This window comes from Bombina bombina, chromosome 11 (genome assembly GCF_027579735.1).
Source record: "Bombina bombina isolate aBomBom1 chromosome 11, aBomBom1.pri, whole genome shotgun sequence".
NCBI classification, from domain to species: domain Eukaryota; kingdom Metazoa; phylum Chordata; class Amphibia; order Anura; family Bombinatoridae; genus Bombina; species Bombina bombina.
The window spans coordinates 75,278,145-75,301,277 of record NC_069509.1 but is presented as its reverse complement, the minus strand read 5'-3'; the positions used below and the strand labels follow the sequence as shown (position 1 = coordinate 75,301,277).

The window sequence follows — 23,133 nt, the reverse complement described above, 5'->3', positions numbered from 1 at the left end:
GTAAGTTTAGATGCCAGCCCATTTTTGGTGAACAACCTGGGTTGTCCTTGCTGATTGGCGGATAAATTAATTCACCAATAAAAAAGTGCTGTCCAGAGTACTAAATCCAAAACAAGCTTAGATGCCTTCTTTTTCAAATAAAGATCGCACGAGAACGAAAAAAAAATTGATAATAGGAGTAAATTAGAAAGTTGCTTAAAATTGCATGCTCTATCTGAATTACAAAAGAAAATTTTTGGGTACAGTGTCCCTTTAAGTAATAAAAACATACTTACCAAAAGACACCCATCCACATATAGCAGATAGCCAAAACAGTACTGAAATGGTTATCAGTAGAGGTAATGGATGATGAGAGTACATCGTCGACCTGAAAAGGGAGGTAGGAGATGAATCTCTACGACCAATAACAGAACCTATGAAATAGATCTCCTGTGAGGAAAACCATTGCATTCAATAGGTGATACTCCCTTCACATCCCTCTGACATTCACTGTACTCTGAGAGGAATCGGGCTTAAAAATGCTGAGAAGCGCATATCAACGTAGAAATCTTAGCACAAACTTACTTCACCACCTCCATATAAGGCAAAGTTTGTAAAAATGAATTGTGGGTGTGGTGAGGGGTGTATTTATAAACATTTTGAGGTTTGGGAAACTTTGCCCCTCCTGGTAGGATTGTATATCCGATACGTCACTAGCTCATGGACTCTTGCCAATTACATGAAAGAAAAGGGAATAATGTCTTCAGACACTAAACTTCACCTCCTCCGGTGATAGAGGCAAAGAGAATGACAGGGGGTTGGTAAGGGAAGTAACACTTAACAGCTTTGCTGTGGTGCTCTTTGCCGCCTCCTGCTGGCCAAGAGTGATACTCCAACTAGTAATTAGAATGACGTTGTGGACTCTCCATGTCTTAGGAAAGAATTATTATTTAAAGGGGATTTTCTAATACCTACTAGCATTAAGTACTAACCCTAGGAGCTGGTGCTTTTTCAGATAGATATATATATATATATATATATATATATATATATATATATATATATATATATATATATATATATTAAAGGGACACTGAACCCAAATTTCTTGTTTCGTTATTCAGATAGAGCATGCAATTTTAAGGAACTTTCTAATTTACTCCTATTATCATTTTTTCTTAGTTCTCTTGCTATCTATTTGAAAAAGAAGGCATCTAAGCTTTTTTGGGGGTTCAGAACTCTGGACAGCACTTTTTTATTGGTGGATGAATTTATCCACCAATCAGCAAGGACAACCCAGGTTGTTCACCAAAAATGGGCCGGCATCTAAACTTACATTCTTGCATTTCAAATAAACATACCAAGAGAATGAAGAAAATTTGATAATAGGAGCAAATTAGAGAGTTGCTTAAAATGTCATGCTCAATCTGAATCACGAAAGAAAAAATTTGGGTTCAGTGTCCCTTTAAGAGTGGTTCATGGATAAAAAAAATGTGCTTTTTCATATATACAGTGTGTGTGTGTGTGTATATATATATTTTCATATTAAGAGTGGTTTATGGATACACCTCTTGAGAAGCCTATCGGAACCCATGTTTCTGGTCTCCTTTGCTGCGGCCAACTATACTTAACATTTTAATACTACAGGTTTTACTGTAGAAAAGCTATGAAAACAAGATGTAGTAGCAGAAAACAACTTCCAGGTGGGTGTGGGAGAGAGACCAGTTCATTTGTAAGGGTGTTTTGCAGATGTTTTGAATAAAATTAACTTTTAGCTAGAGATGCGCGTTTAGAACTGCCGAAGGTGGCCATTTGCAGCCTTCAGGTATTTTCGATTTTGGGTTTCTTCTTGTGAAAGCGCAAAACACTAAGATCTATGCAAATCCAGATCTTAGTTTGTTGCGCTTTCACAAAAGGAAATCCGGCTCCGTAAATAGCCGAAAGCCGTGAGCAGCCGCTGCATTCGGCAGCTAATGAAACTGCCGAATGCTCATATCTACTTTTAGCAGCTGCTTCACTGAGTACATTGTCCCTTTAAGTATGATTAAGTGTCTCTTAGAGGAGGTGAAAGAAGCACAACTTTCAAAAGTATTTTACAGCAAAAGCAGGCAAAACACATATTGCAATGTTTTGTTTCAGTAGATGTATAAATAAACAAAACTCCCACTCATTAGAATCCTGTGAAGTGCAAATTTATTAAAATATATTAAAGCTCATACAGTTAATATTCATATCCCATGGATTGAGGCTAAACCTGCCTCATGACCACTTCAATACCCCACTGACCTGTGATCAACAGTCTGAACATTACATTTCTCTAGATAACAATGTCAAGTTTAATAATACAATCAGGAAGTTAAAAAGGGCAAGGTTGGTTGAAGGGATGTGTATTTGGTGAATTGTTTTATAAACCAATGCTGAATATTGCTGTGGGTAGCGGCTTTTGGCTCTTGTTGGACACACACAAAGATCTGGATTTGCACATAAATAAATCAGTGTCTGAAAGAGCTGAATGTAGCTACCTGCAGCCATATTCTGCATTGGTTTATAAAATGATTTGCCATAGGCGCATGCCCAGTTGGTAGTATATGCTGGGGGGGGGGGGGTCATTGCATGGTACTTGTCTCAGTACTAACAGGTTCTGGTTGAGAAGTATAGTATGTGAGCTTTGCACACAGCATATTGATCAATCAGTTCCCATAGATATCTATAGCCTCAGCATGCTATTGACTTTATGTCCCTCTTAATCAGAGGCCTGCTCTACTAGAGGGCTGTATATGTGACACTGGAAGATCATTTCCTTAAAGGGACAGTCTACGCCATCATTTTTATTGTTTAAAAAGATAGATAATTCCTTTATTACCCATTCCCCAGTTTTGTATATCCAGCTTTCTAATTTACTCCTATTATCATTTTTTCTTCATTCTCTTGGTATCTTTAGTTGAAAAAGCAAAAAAGAGCCAGCCCATTTTTGGTTTAGAACCCTGGACAGGGCTTGCTGATTGGTGGCTACATTTAGCCAGCAAGTGCAACCCAGGTGCTGAACCAAAAATGGGCCGGCTCCTAAGTTTACATTCTTGCTTTTCAAATAAAGATAGAGAACAGTTGATAATAGGATTAAATGATAAATTTGCTTAAAATGAAATGCTCTATCTGAATCATGAAAGAAAAAATGTGGGTTTAGTGTCCCTTTAAGCAATCAAGCATCATGCTTAACGTCCTGCACGTCACTGCTAATATATTAATCAGCATTTCAGCTACTTGGTCGCTTACGTGCGAGACTGGAACTACTACACACAAATTCACTGTTTCCGCAAGGACTGGCCATCCCCAGAAACCAGTAGTTTAGTTTGCATGAAATTCTTGCTAAGTGAAATATATATTTGAAAGATGTATGTTCTGCTAATCGAAACCTGATTCTTCCAATATTTGTCCTTTTAACTATTTGCTAAAGAGGACTGTGCCTAACAGTGTCACAGCTCTCTCTAGCAGTTAATGGGTTAATTCTTTGTTGCAGAATATTACGCAGTGTCTTATAAAAGAGAACGGATTGAGCGTTTTAAGGTGTCTGCTTTCCATCGGTAAACTGGTGTGCAGAATCCGCTTCTGTCTAAAAGCATTAAATAGTTCTTGAGTAAATCTCACATGAAATCATTCTTCCTCCAATCACGGATATCAGGTCTTGTATTTAGCCTTATATAATAAGTTATGTGCACAGTAACACTGCTTTCTCCCATAGTATACATTCTGTACAGCCCTGTAGGCTAAAGCATCACACAATTATTTGTATACCTACTGCTCAGTGCGTTAAGGCTCTGGTTTAATTGCAGCATTATGACACAGGGCTGAAATCTATGTCATTTGCACCTTTGTGCGCCAGCAGCTACAACCCACAGCCATTGATCGCGCTTCTGCAACATGTACGTGTTGTCTCAATAGTACAGCGTTTGTTTTCCATCCATGATACAGGAGAATTGATTTATATATTACAGCTTTCTCGTCTTCAGACCTATAGCTTCACTAAGCGCCTCTTCCTGGACAAAAGGGCTGAGCAGTTGGATTTAGGCTGGAGGTTTGCGGAAAGCCCCCCACGCATGGAAACAGCGAGTGAAAGCGTGTGGCTCGTTGCCTTTGCGCACTAGACGCAGTTTACGAGGATGCTCTGGGTCTTTGGCTCTCATGTGTTGGATATAAACCTGAAAATATATAATAAAAAAAAAAAATTGGATGATTTGCTAAAAAAGTCAAACCTGCTTTAAATTAAATCTGTCATGTAAATGTGTAATCATTTAACACCATCTTGTATGCACCTTCACATAACATAACTGCAGACTGAAACCAAAATTATAGAAACAAGCTTAAACTTAAAGGGAAAGTCTAGTCAAAAATAAACTCTCATGATTCAGATAGGGCGTGCAATTTTAAATAACTTTGCAGTTTACTTTTATAATCAAATTTGCTTTGTTCTCTTCATATTCTTTGTTGAAAGCTAAACCTAGGTAGGCTCATATTCTAATTTTGAAGGCCGCCTCTTATCTCAGTGCATTTTGACAGTTTTAACAGCTAGATGGCATTAGTTCAGGTGTGCCATATAGATAACATTGTGCTCACGCACGTGGAGTTACTTGGGAGTCAGCACTGATTGGCTAAAATGCAAGTCTGTCAAAAACACTGAAATAAGGGGGAAGTTTGCCGAGGCTTAGATTCAAGGCAATCACAGAGGTAAAAGTGTATTAATATAAATTAGTAATAAATTGATTATCTTTTTTAAATATAAATTCTGGAGAAAATTGTCCCTTTAAAAAGAGACAGTCTACACCAGAATTGTTACTGTTTAATAAGATAGACAACGCCTTTACTACCCATTCCCCAGCTTTGCATAACCAACGTAGTTATATTAATATTCTTTATACCTCTAGATTTCTGCCCGTTTCTAAGCCAGTAAAGATAGCCTCTTATCACATGCTTTTTTATTTGCTTTTCACAACAGGGGAGCACTAGTTCATGTGAGCCAGAGATAACCTTGTGCTTATGCCCGTGGTTTGTGTCAGACACTGCACTAATTGGCTTAGATGAAAGTCAATAGATAATAAATAAAATGTCATGTGACCAGGGGGCTGTCAGAAGAGGCTAAGACACAAGGTAATCACAGAGCTAAAAAGTATATTAATATAACTGTGTTGGTTATGTAAAACTGGGGAATGGGAAATAAAGGCATTAGCTATCTTTTTAAACAATAAAGTGGAGTAGACTGTCCCTTTAAGTATATCATTGTTTATTAGGATACAAATAACTACCAACCGTAACAGGTGTACACCACCATGTATTTCCAACCCATGCAGTTGTATTTGTTATGACAATCATCTGGATGGACTAAGTCCACTCATTTGAAAGTGAATCATATCTGCTCTCAATAAGAGGTTCCATGGCCCATTTTTTTTTAAAGTTTTCTCAACCCCCTATGAGTTTCCTTCTTCATAGAAGAACAGTATGTTGTAAGACGGGATACAATTCTTTCCAGAGCTTAGAGGAGCGAGCATGACAAACCCTGCAGAACCAAATTATAACCCTTATGTAAGAACTGAATGTTATAAAACGGGATACACCTGAGCAATTACCTTCCATTGAAGTAAAGCAGAATGAGAACTGAACGTTTAACAAGCTAATAGCTATAGCTATACTGTTCTGGAGAAAATATAGAACCTGCAGAACAGATGACAATTCTTTGCAATATACTGGTCTACAGCCCTGCAGCTGTGTGGAAATCCCCTTGGCAAGGAAAAAAAATAAATTAGAGAAAACACAAGCCCGCTCAAATTTCAAAACAGATAATCACATCTATTGAAAATGTGCAGTGACCCCTGCTTCTGATGCAATACCTGGGTGCATTGCAGTTTTCTTTTGACCCCATAAGAGTTATTTCTGGAGGGGGGGGGGCTATTAAGAATTTACAGGGGGGGGGGGGGAATCAATTTGAAGTTATCCTTTATCTGGATGAAGTCTGGTGGTTTCACAATTTTGGAGAGCTGGAATGTGAATGGCTAAGAATTCCATCAGGCTTATTTCTGACCACTGAGAGTTGAGATTATTTAAAAAAAAATAAAAAAAATGCTTCAATGTAAAGTCTAATGAATGAAAGTGCCCCTGTTTTTAATAAACGGCACTTATTCATTATAATTTACTTTCACTTTAATGAAAGTCTGGCTGTTATGGTAGATATTTACAACTGCAAGATAATAACTGCATTCAAAGTTATTAGCTTTGATACCGCCTGGTGTGCAAAGGCAAAAATATTGTTTTGTTCTCCAGAATGGTTATTGGAAGAGCGTCCTCCTGCTTGCAATCCCATTTACCAAGCCACTATGGCTTCAGGACAGCCAAACGCCAAAGACAATCCATGCCGTCCTAACGGCGCTAAATCCCATCGCAGTTAGGACAGCATGGAACGTCCTAACAGCAGGAACTAGTTATATATTTTTTGTTCAAGTGATAGACAAACAGATACAGACAATCAAAACATATAAGTTTACAAAGTAACAGTACAATGTTATAACCCAAACTGAATATCTTAAAGTACAATACAAATGCCTTATAAAGCAATCTTAGATATTCGCTATACAACAAATGGTCATATCATGAATATATAACTCTCTCATAGGGGTCGATTTATCAAGCTGCGGCGAACAGGGGCGCACATACGCCGCAGCTCGCCTCTGCCCCCCCCCCCTGCCCGCGCACAACCAATCACGCGTGGGCAGGTGCAGTCAATTTCCCCTGTCGGACGAGACTGGGGAGATTGAAATTAGCCACCTAAGAGGCGGCGAAAGGTTAGGAAGCAGATGTCTGATGACCGCTGCTTGTTAAATACAGACTGCAGGTTCTCTTGTGAGAACCTGCAGTCGTAGTGGGGCGAAGCCTGCCGAAGGCTTTGATAAATCGACCTCTTAGTGTAATATTCTGTACTTAGAAGACAGAAATTTTATTTATTATTATTATTTTTAGTTTTGTCTATCCAGGCCAAGAAACTATTCCCTCCCTATAATTAAGGGCCACTTTTGGACTCATCTACTGTGATACAACTTAAAATGGAGGAGGGACTAACACATAATATAGAACTTGTCATAGTGTAATAGTCTGCACACACAGGGCAGAAATATATAATATTACACCTCTCTGTTATGTTTTGTTTTTCCAGATAAAGAAAATTCTTTTGAACCCGGCTATAGTGACATAACTCAAAATGGTGGAGAAATTGAAAGTTTATGACACATAAAAGCCACTCTTGAAAACGTAGCATTAATTCTTGCGCATTATAGATACAGACGTCTAGTAAAAATCTAACTAAATAAAACTAAGCATCCTCTGTCATTGATCAAGAGTATCATCTCCCACCTTGTTGTTATACATAACAAAACTATTATATTCTCACATCCAGCTATTCATCACTTACGGATCAGTACTGTACATGGATCTTTACTACCATCTAGTGGAGAAAATCTGTATATTCACAAATAAGTCTTGGGACTATTTTGTTACACTTTCAGAGTAATAGCAAAATGATACAGAGGTTACAGCTAACTTACAAAAAAAAAAATTGAGCTTAGAGAAATAAAATATAAATCTATGGATACAGAATTATTTTTGTGCAAATGACAGTAAAAAGAGCAACTGTGTATCCTACGAGCACTTAGTCTCATGAGCTGTAGAGATGTGTATTTGCCGAATGCGGAGGTAGGAGTTGGTTTTCAGTATCCAACTCTTTCTGGAGCCGAATATCCTCTTGTGTGAGTGAAACACACTAAGGTCTGGATTTGCACAGATTTTAGTGCGTTTCACGTGCACAAAACGATATTCGACTCCGAAAAGAGACCAATACCGACAACCGACTCCTACTTCCGCATTCAGCAGTGAACAATACTGCCGAATAAAGATCTCTAGTGAGCTGAAGAAACTATGAGGTAAAATTTTATTTTTACATAGAGATGCTCAGGTGATATTTTTTTGTCAGATTTTTACAGTTATGCTGCATCAGTTTCAAGTGATTTAGCACAGTGTTTCTCAACCGCGGCCCTCAAGTACCCCCCAACAGGTCAAGATTTCATTATAGCTGAACTAAAGTACAGGTGAAATAATCAGCTGATGGGTAAGAGCAGGCTAGTAACCATGGTTACTGATCAGCTGATTACTTCACCTGTGCACTAGTTGAGCTATAATGAAATCCTGGCCTGTTGGGGTACTTGAGGACCGCGGTTGAGAAACACTGCTTTAGCATATGGGCACCATGCCCCTTTAAGATCAAGATGGCATTTTTAAATGAACAAAAGGAGTTAGAGTGCAAACTCACCTGACAGGCCTTCAAACTCAGCTTAATTTCAACTTGGCTGGTCTGTGTCCCGACCCACATATAAACCTTAAAGAAAAGATAAAGGATTGAAGAACTTCATTATATACAATAAGGTAAACCTCTTAAGAAAGCAACGTCACATGAACCCTTGTTTGCCTACATCCAGTGAAGGGTTAACTACTCACCTCTTTTCCATTGTCCAGCAACATGATATCATCATCTGCAAGGTCATCCTGACAGAAGTCTGAGCATTTTTCAGAAACCGAGAAATATCCCTTCTCATTGGAGCACCTGAGAGAGACAAAGCAGAAGACGCATAAAGCACTACATAAAATAATTGTTGTTTGAAACCTTGTACCTATTAACCCCATTCACTACCTATGTGTGTATGTATATATATATATATATATATATATATATATATATATATATATATATATATATATATATATATATATATATATATATATATAGGTATACCTCACTTTACAGCGCTTCACTTTACAGCGTTTCGCTAATACAGCGCTTTGTGGAGCTGAAGTTCATCCTCCACTGATTTTGTAACAGTGCTGTAATCATTGTGAGATTGCTAGAAAAGTGACTGGCACCATTTTGTTATGCACAGTTCACTCTGTTTACAGCATTACAGTGCAATCTGTGTCTCAGTGCTATAGTCTGGCAAATTTTACTACAGTAATTGTCACTATTTTACAGGTACAGTATTTATTGAATACTGTACTGTGCTAGTGTTAAACTAAACATAGCACAATTGCACCCTAATATAGGTTAGTTCAAACATATTTTAAAAGTTTTTAAAACACACAGGCAAGTGAAAAGAAAGCTAAAACTGCCTTGTTTCACTTTAAGGTGGTTTTCACTTTACAGTGGGGCTCCGGTCCCTTACCCGCTGTATGAGCGGGGTATACGTGTGTGTGTGTGTGTGTGTGTGTGTGTGTGTGTGTGTGTGTGTGTGTGTGTGTATATATATATATCTCAAAGGGAAACACAACAATATATAAACTTGCTCAAATCACAATCAAATAAATAAAACAAACAAATGTGATGGTGCACAAAAGGATAAATGATAAACTTCCCAGGTTAGGCAATCACGGTGATTATTTGCAGGTGAACCTCAGGGAGAAAAGGAAAAACACATATAGTGAATTCCTGTGATTATTCAAAAAAGGCAAAAGGTACTCAAAATTAAACATATATATATACTAATTTCTGTGCAAACCCAGACATTTCTGTGATTCACTATTACACTAATACATCTGGAGCCTAAAGTAAGCGAATGCCACTGCCTGCAGCCATATATAATGCAACTGTGCCCATGCCTAGTATCCCTATCCAGTAATCATCAAACGTTACACAATGCGCTTTCATATGTTTAGTGCCAATATGTAAACACATGCAAGGGATAAAGGGACAGTAAACTCAAAACTCAAGCTATTCTCTATCAGACAGAACATGTCATTTTAAACAACCTTCCAATTTACGTTTATTATCATATTTGCTTTGTTCTCTTGGTACACTTTGTTAAAGATTAAACCTAAGTAAGCTCAGGAGTAGCAATGAACTACTGTGAGGTAGCTGAACACAACTGGTGAGCCAATGACAAGAGGCATATATGTGTCACCAGCTAGCTCCCAACTGTAAATTGCTGCTCCTGAGCCTACCTAGATAAGATAATCAACAAAGGATACAAAAAGAACAAAGCTAATTTTATAAACTGGATGTCAGTAGAAACATCTACAGCAGCAGTCCCTATAAATGATTTTACAGAGCAGCTTTATGTCCCCCACATAACATCAGACCCCGTACCTGAATAGCCGAGAGTACTTCATGTATTCTGCATCCTCATCATAGGGTTTCGGGCCACCAATGCCGACCCAGAAAAAGTTTTCCGGTTCCTCTCCTTCATTTATAACCTGTGATAAATGTAATAAATGAGATGGAGACTATAATGTGTAAATGACTAGGCTGTGTCCCCCTGCATTTAAAGGGACAGTAAACACCTGCTAAATGAATTTGCATACAACGAGAGAAGCGCTCTACCAGGAACGAACAACAGCTCAGTGGCTTGTTCTATGGCGATTTACCACCCGGAAGCAGCCTCTTTTAGACCAGTGTGCTTTTCACAGAAGAAAACTTTCCTGAAGTATATCAGTCTGATCCCGCCAAGTAAGGTCAGTCCAGCCCCGAAATACCAGGCAATTCTCCTCTGAACAAGGAACATGACAACCCCAGACGATCGTTTCGGCCTTCTATGGGCCTCGTCAGTGAGGTGCAGCCACATTCCTCTAAGCACACTGGGCAAGGAGTCCACGTCTGGTTTCCCCCATCACCCATAGGGAGACTTCCCCAGGGTCATAATAATTTGCATACAAAGAGAGAAGCGCTCTACCAGGAACGAACAACAGCTCAGTGGCTTGTTCTATGGCGATTTACCACCCGGAAGCAGCCTCTTTTAGACCAGTGTGCTTTTCACAGAAGAAAACTTTCCTGAAGTATATCAGTCTGATCCCGCCAAGTAAGGTCAGTCCAGCCCCGAAATACCAGGCAATTCTCCTCTGAACAAGGAACATGACAACCCCAGACGATCGTTTCGGCCTTCTATGGGCCTCGTCAGTGAGGTGCAGCCACATTCCTCTAAGCACACTGGGCAAGGAGTCCACGTCTGGTTTCCCCCATCACCCATAGGGAGACTTCCCCAGGGTCATAATAATTTGCATACAAAGAGAGAAGCGCTCTACCAGGAACGAACAACAGCTCAGTGGCTTGTTCTATGGCGATTTACCACCCGGAAGCAGCCTCTTTTAGACCAGTGTGCTTTTCACAGAAGAAAACTTTCCTGAAGTATATCAGTCTGATCCCGCCAAGTAAGGTCAGTCCAGCCCCGAAATACCAGGCAATTCTCCTCTGAACAAGGAACATGACAACCCCAGACGATCGTTTCGGCCTTCTATGGGCCTCGTCAGTGAGGTGCAGCCACATTCCTCTAAGCACACTGGGCAAGGAGTCCACGTCTGGTTTCCCCCATCACCCATAGGGAGACTTCCCCAGGGTCATAATAATTTGCATACAAAGAGAGAAGCGCTCTACCAGGAACGAACAACAGCTCAGTGGCTTGTTCTATGGCGATTTACCACCCGGAAGCAGCCTCTTTTAGACCAGTGTGCTTTTCACAGAAGAAAACTTTCCTGAAGTATATCAGTCTGATCCCGCCAAGTAAGGTCAGTCCAGCCCCGAAATACCAGGCAATTCTCCTCTGAACAAGGAACATGACAACCCCAGACGATCGTTTCGGCCTTCTATGGGCCTCGTCAGTGAGGTGCAGCCACATTCCTCTAAGCACACTGGGCAAGGAGTCCACGTCTGGTTTCCCCCATCACCCATAGGGAGACTTCCCCAGGGTCATAATAATTTGCATACAAAGAGAGAAGCGCTCTACCAGGAACGAACAACAGCTCAGTGGCTTGTTCTATGGCGATTTACCACCCGGAAGCAGCCTCTTTTAGACCAGTGTGCTTTTCACAGAAGAAAACTTTCCTGAAGTATATCAGTCTGATCCCGCCAAGTAAGGTCAGTCCAGCCCCGAAATACCAGGCAATTCTCCTCTGAACAAGGAACATGACAACCCCAGACGATCGTTTCGGCCTTCTATGGGCCTCGTCAGTGAGGTGCAGCCACATTCCTCTAAGCACACTGGGCAAGGAGTCCACGTCTGGTTTCCCCCATCACCCATAGGGAGACTTCCCCAGGGTCATAATAATTTGCATACAAAGAGAGAAGCGCTCTACCAGGAACGAACAACAGCTCAGTGGCTTGTTCTATGGCGATTTACCACCCGGAAGCAGCCTCTTTTAGACCAGTGTGCTTTTCACAGAAGAAAACTTTCCTGAAGTATATCAGTCTGATCCCGCCAAGTAAGGTCAGTCCAGCCCCGAAATACCAGGCAATTCTCCTCTGAACAAGGAACATGACAACCCCAGACGATCGTTTCGGCCTTCTATGGGCCTCGTCAGTGAGGTGCAGCCACATTCCTCTAAGCACACTGGGCAAGGAGTCCACGTCTGGTTTCCCCCATCACCCATAGGGAGACTTCCCCAGGGTCATAATAATTTGCATACAAAGAGAGAAGCGCTCTACCAGGAACGAACAACAGCTCAGTGGCTTGTTCTATGGCGATTTACCACCCGGAAGCAGCCTCTTTTAGACCAGTGTGCTTTTCACAGAAGAAAACTTTCCTGAAGTATATCAGTCTGATCCCGCCAAGTAAGGTCAGTCCAGCCCCGAAATACCAGGCAATTCTCCTCTGAACAAGGAACATGACAACCCCAGACGATCGTTTCGGCCTTCTATGGGCCTCGTCAGTGAGGTGCAGCCACATTCCTCTAAGCACACTGGGCAAGGAGTCCACGTCTGGTTTCCCCCATCACCCATAGGGAGACTTCCCCAGGGTCATAATAATTTGCATACAAAGAGAGAAGCGCTCTACCAGGAACGAACAACAGCTCAGTGGCTTGTTCTATGGCGATTTACCACCCGGAAGCAGCCTCTTTTAGACCAGTGTGCTTTTCACAGAAGAAAACTTTCCTGAAGTATATCAGTCTGATCCCGCCAAGTAAGGTCAGTCCAGCCCCGAAATACCAGGCAATTCTCCTCTGAACAAGGAACATGACAACCCCAGACGATCGTTTCGGCCTCCTATGGGCCTCGTCAGTGAGGTGCAGCCACATTCCTCTAAGCACACTGGGCAAGGAGTCCACGTCTGGTTTCCCCCATCACCCATAGGGAGACTTCCCCAGGGTCATAATAATTTGCATACAAAGAGAGAAGCACTCTACCAGGAACGAACAACAGCTCAGTGGCTTGTTCTATGGCGATTTACCACCCGGAAGCAGCCTCTTTTAGACCAGTGTGCTTTTCACAGAAGAAAACTTTCCTGAAGTATATCAGTCTGATCCCGCCAAGTAAGGTCAGTCCAGCCCCGAAATACCAGGCAATTCTCCTCTGAACAAGGAACATGACAACCCCAGACGATCGTTTCGGCCTCCTATGGGCCTCGTCAGTGAGGTGCAGCCACATTCCTCTAAGCACACTGGGCAAGGAGTCCACGTCTGGTTTCCCCCATCACCCATAGGGAGACTTCCCCAGGGTCATAATAATTTGCATACAAAGAGAGAAGCACTCTACCAGGAACGAACAACAGCTCAGTGGCTTGTTCTATGGCGATTTACCACCCGGAAGCAGCCTCTTTTAGACCAGTGTGCTTTTCACAGAAGAAAACTTTCCTGAAGTATATCAGTCTGATCCCGCCAAGTAAGGTCAGTCCAGCCCCGAAATACCAGGCAATTCTCCTCTGAACAAGGAACATGACAACCCCAGACGATCGTTTCGGCCTTCTATGGGCCTCGTCAGTGAGGTGCAGCCACATTCCTCTAAGCACACTGGGCAAGGAGTCCACGTCTGGTTTCCCCCATCACCCATAGGGAGACTTCCCCAGGGTCATAATAATTTGCATACAAAGAGAGAAGCGCTCTACCAGGAACGAACAACAGCTCAGTGGCTTGTTCTATGGCGATTTACCACCCGGAAGCAGCCTCTTTTAGACCAGTGTGCTTTTCACAGAAGAAAACTTTCCTGAAGTATATCAGTCTGATCCCGCCAAGTAAGGTCAGTCCAGCCCCGAAATACCAGGCAATTCTCCTCTGAACAAGGAACATGACAACCCCAGACGATCGTTTCGGCCTTCTATGGGGTTCAGAGGAGAATTGCCTGGTATTTCGGGGCTGGACTGACCTTACTTGGCGGGATCAGACTGATATACTTCAGGAAAGTTTTCTTCTGTGAAAAGCACACTGGTCTAAAAGAGGCTGCTTCCGGGTGGTAAATCGCCATAGAACAAGCCACTGAGCTGTTGTTCGTTCCTGGTAGAGTGCTTCTCTCTTTGTATGCAAATTATTATGACCCTGGGGAAGTCTCCCTATGGGTGATGGGGGAAACCAGACGTGGACTCCTTGCCCAGTGTGCTTAGAGGAATGTGGCTGCACCTCACTGACGAGGCCCATAGGAGGCCGAAACGATCGTCTGGGGTTGTCATGTTCCTTGTTCAGAGGAGAATTGCCTGGTATTTCGGGGCTGGACTGACCTTACTTGGCGGGATCAGACTGATATACTTCAGGAAAGTTTTCTTCTGTGAAAAGCACACTGGTCTAAAAGAGGCTGCTTCCGGGTGGTAAATCGCCATAGAACAAGCCACTGAGCTGTTGTTCGTTCCTGGTAGAGTGCTTCTCTCTTTGTATGCAAATTATTATGACCCTGGGGAAGTCTCCCTATGGGTGATGGGGGAAACCAGACGTGGACTCCTTGCCCAGTGTGCTTAGAGGAATGTGGCTGCACCTCACTGACGAGGCCCATAGGAGGCCGAAACGATCGTCTGGGGTTGTCATGTTCCTTGTTCAGAGGAGAATTGCCTGGTATTTCGGGGCTGGACTGACCTTACTTGGCGGGATCAGACTGATATACTTCAGGAAAGTTTTCTTCTGTGAAAAGCACACTGGTCTAAAAGAGGCTGCTTCCGGGTGGTAAATCGCCATAGAACAAGCCACTGAGCTGTTGTTCGTTCCTGGTAGAGTGCTTCTCTCTTTGTATGCAAATTATTATGACCCTGGGGAAGTCTCCCTATGGGTGATGGGGGAAACCAGACGTGGACTCCTTGCCCAGTGTGCTTAGAGGAATGTGGCTGCACCTCACTGACGAGGCCCATAGGAGGCCGAAACGATCGTCTGGGGTTGTCATGTTCCTTGTTCAGAGGAGAATTGCCTGGTATTTCGGGGCTGGACTGACCTTACTTGGCGGGATCAGACTGATATACTTCAGGAAAGTTTTCTTCTGTGAAAAGCACACTGGTCTAAAAGAGGCTGCTTCCGGGTGGTAAATCGCCATAGAACAAGCCACTGAGCTGTTGTTCGTTCCTGGTAGAGTGCTTCTCTCTTTGTATGCAAATTATTATGACCCTGGGGAAGTCTCCCTATGGGTGATGGGGGAAACCAGACGTGGACTCCTTGCCCAGTGTGCTTAGAGGAATGTGGCTGCACCTCACTGACGAGGCCCATAGGAGGCCGAAACGATCGTCTGGGGTTGTCATGTTCCTTGTTCAGAGGAGAATTGCCTGGTATTTCGGGGCTGGACTGACCTTACTTGGCGGGATCAGACTGATATACTTCAGGAAAGTTTTCTTCTGTGAAAAGCACACTGGTCTAAAAGAGGCTGCTTCCGGGTGGTAAATCGCCATAGAACAAGCCACTGAGCTGTTGTTCGTTCCTGGTAGAGTGCTTCTCTCTTTGTATGCAAATTATTATGACCCTGGGGAAGTCTCCCTATGGGTGATGGGGGAAACCAGACGTGGACTCCTTGCCCAGTGTGCTTAGAGGAATGTGGCTGCACCTCACTGACGAGGCCCATAGGAGGCCGAAACGATCGTCTGGGGTTGTCATGTTCCTTGTTCAGAGGAGAATTGCCTGGTATTTCGGGGCTGGACTGACCTTACTTGGCGGGATCAGACTGATATACTTCAGGAAAGTTTTCTTCTGTGAAAAGCACACTGGTCTAAAAGAGGCTGCTTCCGGGTGGTAAATCGCCATAGAACAAGCCACTGAGCTGTTGTTCGTTCCTGGTAGAGTGCTTCTCTCTTTGTATGCAAATTATTATGACCCTGGGGAAGTCTCCCTATGGGTGATGGGGGAAACCAGACGTGGACTCCTTGCCCAGTGTGCTTAGAGGAATGTGGCTGCACCTCACTGACGAGGCCCATAGGAGGCCGAAACGATCGTCTGGGGTTGTCATGTTCCTTGTTCAGAGGAGAATTGCCTGGTATTTCGGGGCTGGACTGACCTTACTTGGCGGGATCAGACTGATATACTTCAGGAAAGTTTTCTTCTGTGAAAAGCACACTGGTCTAAAAGAGGCTGCTTCCGGGTGGTAAATCGCCATAGAACAAGCCACTGAGCTGTTGTTCGTTCCTGGTAGAGTGCTTCTCTCTTTGTATGCAAACCTGCTAAATGAAACATACCACCAGAGTCTGAATGGTATTAGAACACATTAACACCCTGTTTGTAGCATTTGATATACACTGCACAAACTCCACCCATCACCCTTCTTATTTGGAGGAGCCAATCCAGACTTGAGTCTGGAGAGGACAGGGCTTTCCATTGAACATTGAGGTAGACACACAAGGTGCCTTAAAAAGACAGTGTGCTGTGATTATTTTTCCTCCCCTTTAATGTGTTCCCAGTTACCTATTGTACCTGCTGGACTGTATTAAACGGGTTACAAACAGCTTTATTTTGTCATCTGAAATAGCTGCTTTTGTCTGCTGTATCCCCATCTACATTGAAAATGTCACAACTAAAGTACTGGTAGTAGAAAAACTACGTAAATAAGAAGATTTAGAAGAAATCACATTCCAGGGGGTTGGGACAGAGAAATACTAAAAACATAATTTATGCTTACCTGATAAATTCCTTTCTTCTGTTGTGTGATCAGTCCACGGGTCATCATTACTTCTGGGATATAACTCCTCCCCAACAGGAAATGCAAGAGGATTCACCCAGCAGAGCTGCATATAGCTCCTCCCCTCTACGTCACTCCCAGTCATTCGACCAAGAATCAACGAGAAAGGAGAAACCAAGGGTGAAGTGGTGACTGGAGTATAATTTAAAAGATATTTACCTGCCTTAAAAAACAGGGCGGGCCGTGGACTGATCACACAACAGAAGAAAGGAATTTATCAGGTAAGCATAAATTATGTTTTCTTCTGTTATGTGTGATCAGTCCACGGGTCATCATTACTTCTGGGATACCAATACCAAAGCAAAAGTACACGGATGACGGGAGGGATAGGCAGGCTCATTATACAGAAGGAACCACTGCCTGAAGAACCTTTCTCCCAAAAATAGCCTCCGAAGAAGCAAAAGTGTCAAATTTGTAAAATTTGGAAAAAGTATGAAGCGAAGACCAAGTTGCAGCCTTGCAAATCTGTTCAACAGAGGCCTCATTCTTAAAGGCCCAAGTGGAAGCCACAGCTCTAGTAGAATGAGCTGTAATTCTTTCAGGAGGCTGCTGTCCAGCAGTCTCATAGGCTAAACGAATTATGCTACGAAGCCAGAAGGAGAGAGAGGTAGCCGAAGCCTTATGACCTCTCCTCTGACCAGAGTACACGACAAACAGGGAAGACGTTTGTCGAAAATCCTTAGTTGCCTGCAAATAGAACTTGAGGGCACGAACTACATCCAGATTGTGTAGAAGACGTTCCTTCTTTGAAGAAGGATTCGGGCACAGGGAAGGCACCACGATCTCTTGATTGATGTTCCTGTTAGTGACTACCTTAGGTAAGAACCCAGGTTTTGTACGCAGAACTACCTTATCTGAATGAAAAATCAAATAAGGAGAATCACAATGTAAAGGTGATAACTCAGAGACTCTCCGAGCCGAAGAAATAGCCATTAAAAATAACACTTTCCAAGATAACAACTTTATATCAATGGAATGAAGGGGTTCAAACGGAACTCCTTGTAGAACGTTAAGAACAAGGTTTAAACTCCATGGCGGAGCAACAGTTTTAAACACAGGCTTGATCCTAGCTAAAGCCTGACAAAAGGCCTGGACGTCTGGATTTTCTGACAGACGCCTGTGTAACAAGATGGACAGAGCTGAGATCTGTCCCTTTAATGAGCTAGCCGATAAACCCTTTTCTAAACCTTCTTGTAGAAAGGACAATATCCTAGGAACCCTAACCTTACTCCAGGAGTAACCTTTGGATTCGCACCAGTATAGGTATTTACGCCATATCTTATGGTAAATCCTTCTGGTAACAGGCTTCCTAGCCTGTATCAGGGTATCAATAACCGACTCAGAAAAACCACGTTTTGATAAAATCAAGCGTTCAATTTCCAAGCAGTCAGCTTCAGAGAAGTTAGATTTTGATGTTTGAATGGACCCTGTATCAGAAGGTCCTGTCTTAGAGGTAGAGACCAAGGCGGACAGGATGACATGTCCACTAGATCTGCATACCAAGTCCTGCGTGTCCATGCAGGCGCTATTAGAATCACTGATGCTCTCTCCTGTTTGATTTTGGCAATCAATCGAGGAAGCAGCGGGAAGGGTGGAAACACATAAGCCATCCCGAAGTTCCAAGGTGCTGTCAAAGCATCTATCAGAACCGCTCCCGGATCCCTGGATCTGGACCCGTAGCGAGGAAGTTTGGCGTTCTGGCGAGACGCCATGAGATCTATCTCTGGTTTGCCCCAACGTCGAAGTATTTGGGCAAAGACCTCCGGATGAAGTTCCCACTCCCCCGGATGAAAAGTCTGGCGACTCAAGAAATCCGCCTCCCAGTTCTCCACTCCCGGGATGTGGATTGCTGACAGGTGGCAAGAGTGAGACTCTGCCCAGCGAATTATCTTTGATACTTCCATCATTGCTAGGGAGCTTCTTGTCCCTCCTTGATGGTTGATGTAAGCTACAGTCGTGATGTTGTCCGACTGAAACCTGATGAACCCCCGAGTTTTTAACTGGGGCCAAGCCAGAAGGGCATTGAGAACTGCTCTCAATTCCAGAATGTTTATTGGCAGGAGACTTTCCTCCTGATTCCATTGTCCCTGAGCCTTCAGAGAATTCCAGACAGCGCCCCAACCTAGTAGGCTGGCGTCTGTTGTTACAATTGTCCAGTCCGGCCTGCTGAATGGCATCCCCCTGGACAGATGTGGCCGAGAAAGCCACCATAGAAGAGAGTTTCTGGTCTCTTGATCCAGATTCAGAGTAGGGGACAAGTCTGAGTAATCCCCATTCCACTGACTCAGCATGCACAATTGCAGCGGTCTGAGATGTAGACGTGCAAAGGGTACTATGTCCATTGCTGCTACCATTAAGCCGATCACCTCCATGCATTGAGCTACTGACGGGAGTTGAATGGAATGAAGGACACGGCATGCATTTAGAAGCTTTGTTAATCTGTCTTCTGTCAGATAAATCTTCATTTCTACAGAATCTATAAGAGTCCCCAAGAATGGAACTCTTGTGAGAGGAAAGAGAGAACTCTTCTTTTCGTTCACTTTCCATCCATGCGACCTTAGAAATGCCAGAACTAACTCTGTATGAGACTTGGCAGTTTGAAAGCTTGAAGCTTGTATCAGAATGTCGTCTAGGTACGGAGCTACCGAAATTCCTCGCGGTCTTAGTACCGCCAGAAGGGCACCCAGAACCTTTGTGAAGATTCTTGGAGCCGTAGCCAATCCGAATGGAAGAGCTACAAACTGGTAATGCCTGTCTAAGAAGGCAAACCTTAGATACCGGTAATGATCTTTGTGAATCGGTATGTGAAGGTAAGCATCCTTTAAATCCACTGTGGTCATGTACTGACCCTTTTGGATCATGGGTAAGATTGTCCGAATAGTTTCCATTTTGAACGATGGAACTCTTAGGAATTTGTTTAGGATCTTTAAATCCAAGATTGGCCTGAAAGTTCCCTCTTTTTTGGGAACCACAAACAGGTTTGAGTAAAACCCTTGTCCTTGTTCCGACCGCGGAACCGGATGGATCACTCCCATTAATAACAGATCTTGTACACAGCGTAGAAACGCTTCTTTCTTTATCTGGTTTGTTGACAACCTTGACAGATGAAATCTCCCTCTTGGGGGAGAGAATTTGAAGTCTAGAAGGTATCCCTGAGATATGATCTCTAGCGCCCAGGGATCCTGAACATCTCTTGCCCAAGCCTGGGCGAAGAGAGAGAGTCTGCCCCCCACTAGATCCGGTCCCGGATCGGGGGCCCTCGGTTCATGCCGTCTTTGGGGCAGCAGCAGGTTTCCTGGCCTGCTTGCCCTTGTTCCAGGACTGGTTAGGTTTCCAGCCTTGTCTGTAACGAGCAACAGCTCCTTCCTGTTTTGGTGCAGTGGAAGTTGGTGCTGCTCCAGCTTTGAAATTCCGAAAGGGACGAAAATTAGACTGTCTAGCCTTAGCTTTGGCTTTGTCTTGAGGCAGGGCGTGGCCCTTACCTCCTGTAATGTCAGCGATAATTTCTTTCAAACCGGGCCCAAATAAAGTTTGCCCCTTGAAAGGTATATTAAGTAATTTGGACTTAGAAGTTACATCAGCTGACCAGGATTTTAGCCACAGCGCCCTACGTGCCTGAATGAATTTCTATTGGGCTCCACCTTGGCATTGGAACAAATGACACAGGTATCTTCCTCTGAATCAGACATGTTTAACACACTAGCAATAAACTTGCAACTTGGTTACAATCTTATTTAACAAAAACGTACTGTGCCTCAAAGAAGCACTAAACGATTAAATGACAGTTGAAATAATGAACTGAAAAACAGTTATAGCATCAATTCTTAAAAACAACACAACTTTTAGCAAAGGTTTGTTCCCATTAGTAAAGTAACAATAATTAAATTTGAAACATAAAAATTACAGAGCAACGTTTTTAATCACAGTCAATATATAAGTCTCACAGCTCTGCTGAGAGAATCTACCTCCCTCCAAAGAAGTTTGAAGATCCCTGAGTTCTGTTAGAGATGAACCGGATCATGCAGGAAATACAAGAGTAACTGACTGGAAATTTTTGATGCGTAGCAAAGAGTGCCAAAAACGGCCCCTCCCCCTCACATACAGCAGTGAGAGAGAAACGAAACTGTCACAATTAAAACAAGCAACTGCCAAGTGGAAAAATAATGCCCAAACATTTATTCACTCAGTACCTCAGAAAATGCAAACGATTCTACATTCCAGCAAAAACGTTTAACATAATAAATACCTATTAAAAGGTTTAATGTACTTTTAACAGAGTAATTCCAGTGAAATACCATCCCCAGAATACTGAAGTGTAGAGTATACATACATGTCATTATAACGGTATGGCAGGATTTTCTCATCAATTCCATTCAGAAAATAAAAACTGCTACATACCTCAATGCAGATTCATCTGCCCGCTGTCCCCTGATCTGAAGCTTTTACCTCCCTCAGATGGCCGAGAAACAGCAATATGATCTTAACTACTCCGGTTAAAATCATAGTAAAAACTCTGGTAGATTCTTCTTCAAACTCTGCCAGAGAGGCAATAACACGCTCCGGTGCTATTGTAAAATAACAAACTTTTGATTGAAGTTATAAAAACTAAGTATAATCACCATAGTCCTCTCACACATCCTATCTAGTCGTTGGGTGCAAGAGAATGACTGGGAGTGACGTAGAGGGGAGGAGCTATATGCAGCTCTGCTGGGTAAATCCTCTTGCATTTCCTGTTGGGGAGGAGTTATATCCCAGAAGTAATGATGACCCGTGGACTGATCACACATAACAGAAGAAATGTTAATTTTAAATTTTCTCTCTAAGTCTTGACCTGTGTATATAGTGAGAGATAAGCTAATGAGATCTGCTCTATCTGCAAGTTAAGCCCATTTAATTGGGTTGTGGTTTCAATTAGCAGATTCAGCTATTTCATCTACAAAAAAACAGGAGCAATATCCCATACATTTTGAATTCTACAGCTGGTGTAACAATACTTTGTAATCACATTAAAGGGAAAACTATTTTACAGAATACCGTCCCTTTAAACACTATAAGGCGGCATGGTCTGCAATAAAGTTGCATACATGGTCTTAGCCTATCTCAGTATGCTCTGGGGATTTACAAATTGGAGTGTAGATTTTTCTCCTTTACACACCCTTGCAGATCCGACCTCTCACCTGTTTACTGTAAGTGTCATCAAACATATGATTGGTGATATCCTCAGCCAGCTTTGCCTCATCGGGGTCTGCAGCGCGGCCCACCCAGGTGTATACAATGCCCTGGTTATCTGTGCTCTCAAACGGGACCTGGAAGAAAAAGTCTAGATTATCAGCCACGTGATCCAATAGTTCTGAGCTAATACAGAAGATAGTATTTTGTTATAGAAGGAGATGTGCGTTATAGAAAGCAGCAGATCTACCTTTAAACCCATCATTATTACTTGACAAAAAAATGAGACAAGGTTGATAAAAGTCTAATAATAAAATACTTTAATGTGACAGAGCATTTCGTTATACACATAGCTAATGCGCCTCTGCAGTCACACTGCTGAGAGAGTGCTGTACAGCATACAGCCAGTGATTGGTGCCTACATAGATATGCTGACAATGCAGCCACTGAGCAAGATGTTAATCCCCACTTAATTAAACACATAAAAAGAAGCGTCTAAACAATAATAAAATGTTAGGTTTTATTATTTTACTATTATGTCCCTTATCACTTTTTCTCTTAAAAATTTACTATAAAACTTGTTGCATTATATACAATTATACTTCTTTGCATTAACCAGTGATTGTGGACACAAAATTTAAAGGGACGTTCTCCTTTTAATAAACAAGGGTATTTAGCTCATGTCATTTTTACATTACAATATTAATTTAAACTTGTCAGAACATGTCATTTTTGCATTACTGGCCCAACTTTACTTTGAACCGATGACCTAAAGCACTCTGGGCTGGCGAAATTATTACAGAAGTCTCGCCAGTACTTCTATTTCCCTGGAAACAGGGCGTCTCACTAAAGGGCGTATACTGCATTTTGGTATGTGGAGGAGGTGCATACATTACACAAGCACTCATTGTCTCTCTAATCCCAGTGTAATTCTGTAAAGATTGTCACACTACAGATCGCACAGTTTTTTCTTGCAAGCTAAAAGATGGCGAGCTTTTCTCAAAATACTTATAAGCCTAATAGACAAACACGTGCATATGATAATATAGGCGATTGTAAAATGC

The 23,133-nt window shown here is 42.5% G+C and overlaps 1 protein-coding gene across 1 annotated transcript in view; it reads right to left on the bottom strand.

The window, feature by feature from the left end:
* Positions 1 to 2,155: 2,155 nt before the first annotated feature.
* FLII (FLII actin remodeling protein) overlaps positions 2,156 to 23,133 on the bottom strand; it is a 116,333-nt gene continuing 95,355 nt past the window's right edge. The window contains exons 26-30 of the mRNA XM_053694603.1: positions 22,078 to 22,206; positions 10,148 to 10,254; positions 8,509 to 8,614; positions 8,324 to 8,389; positions 2,156 to 4,175 (exon numbers count right to left, since the gene is read on the bottom strand). Coding sequence (XP_053550578.1) covers positions 4,041 to 4,175; positions 8,324 to 8,389; positions 8,509 to 8,614; positions 10,148 to 10,254; positions 22,078 to 22,206 — 543 coding nt within the window. The 3' untranslated portion in view covers positions 2,156 to 4,040. The remainder of the gene's footprint in view (positions 4,176 to 8,323; positions 8,390 to 8,508; positions 8,615 to 10,147; positions 10,255 to 22,077; positions 22,207 to 23,133) is intronic.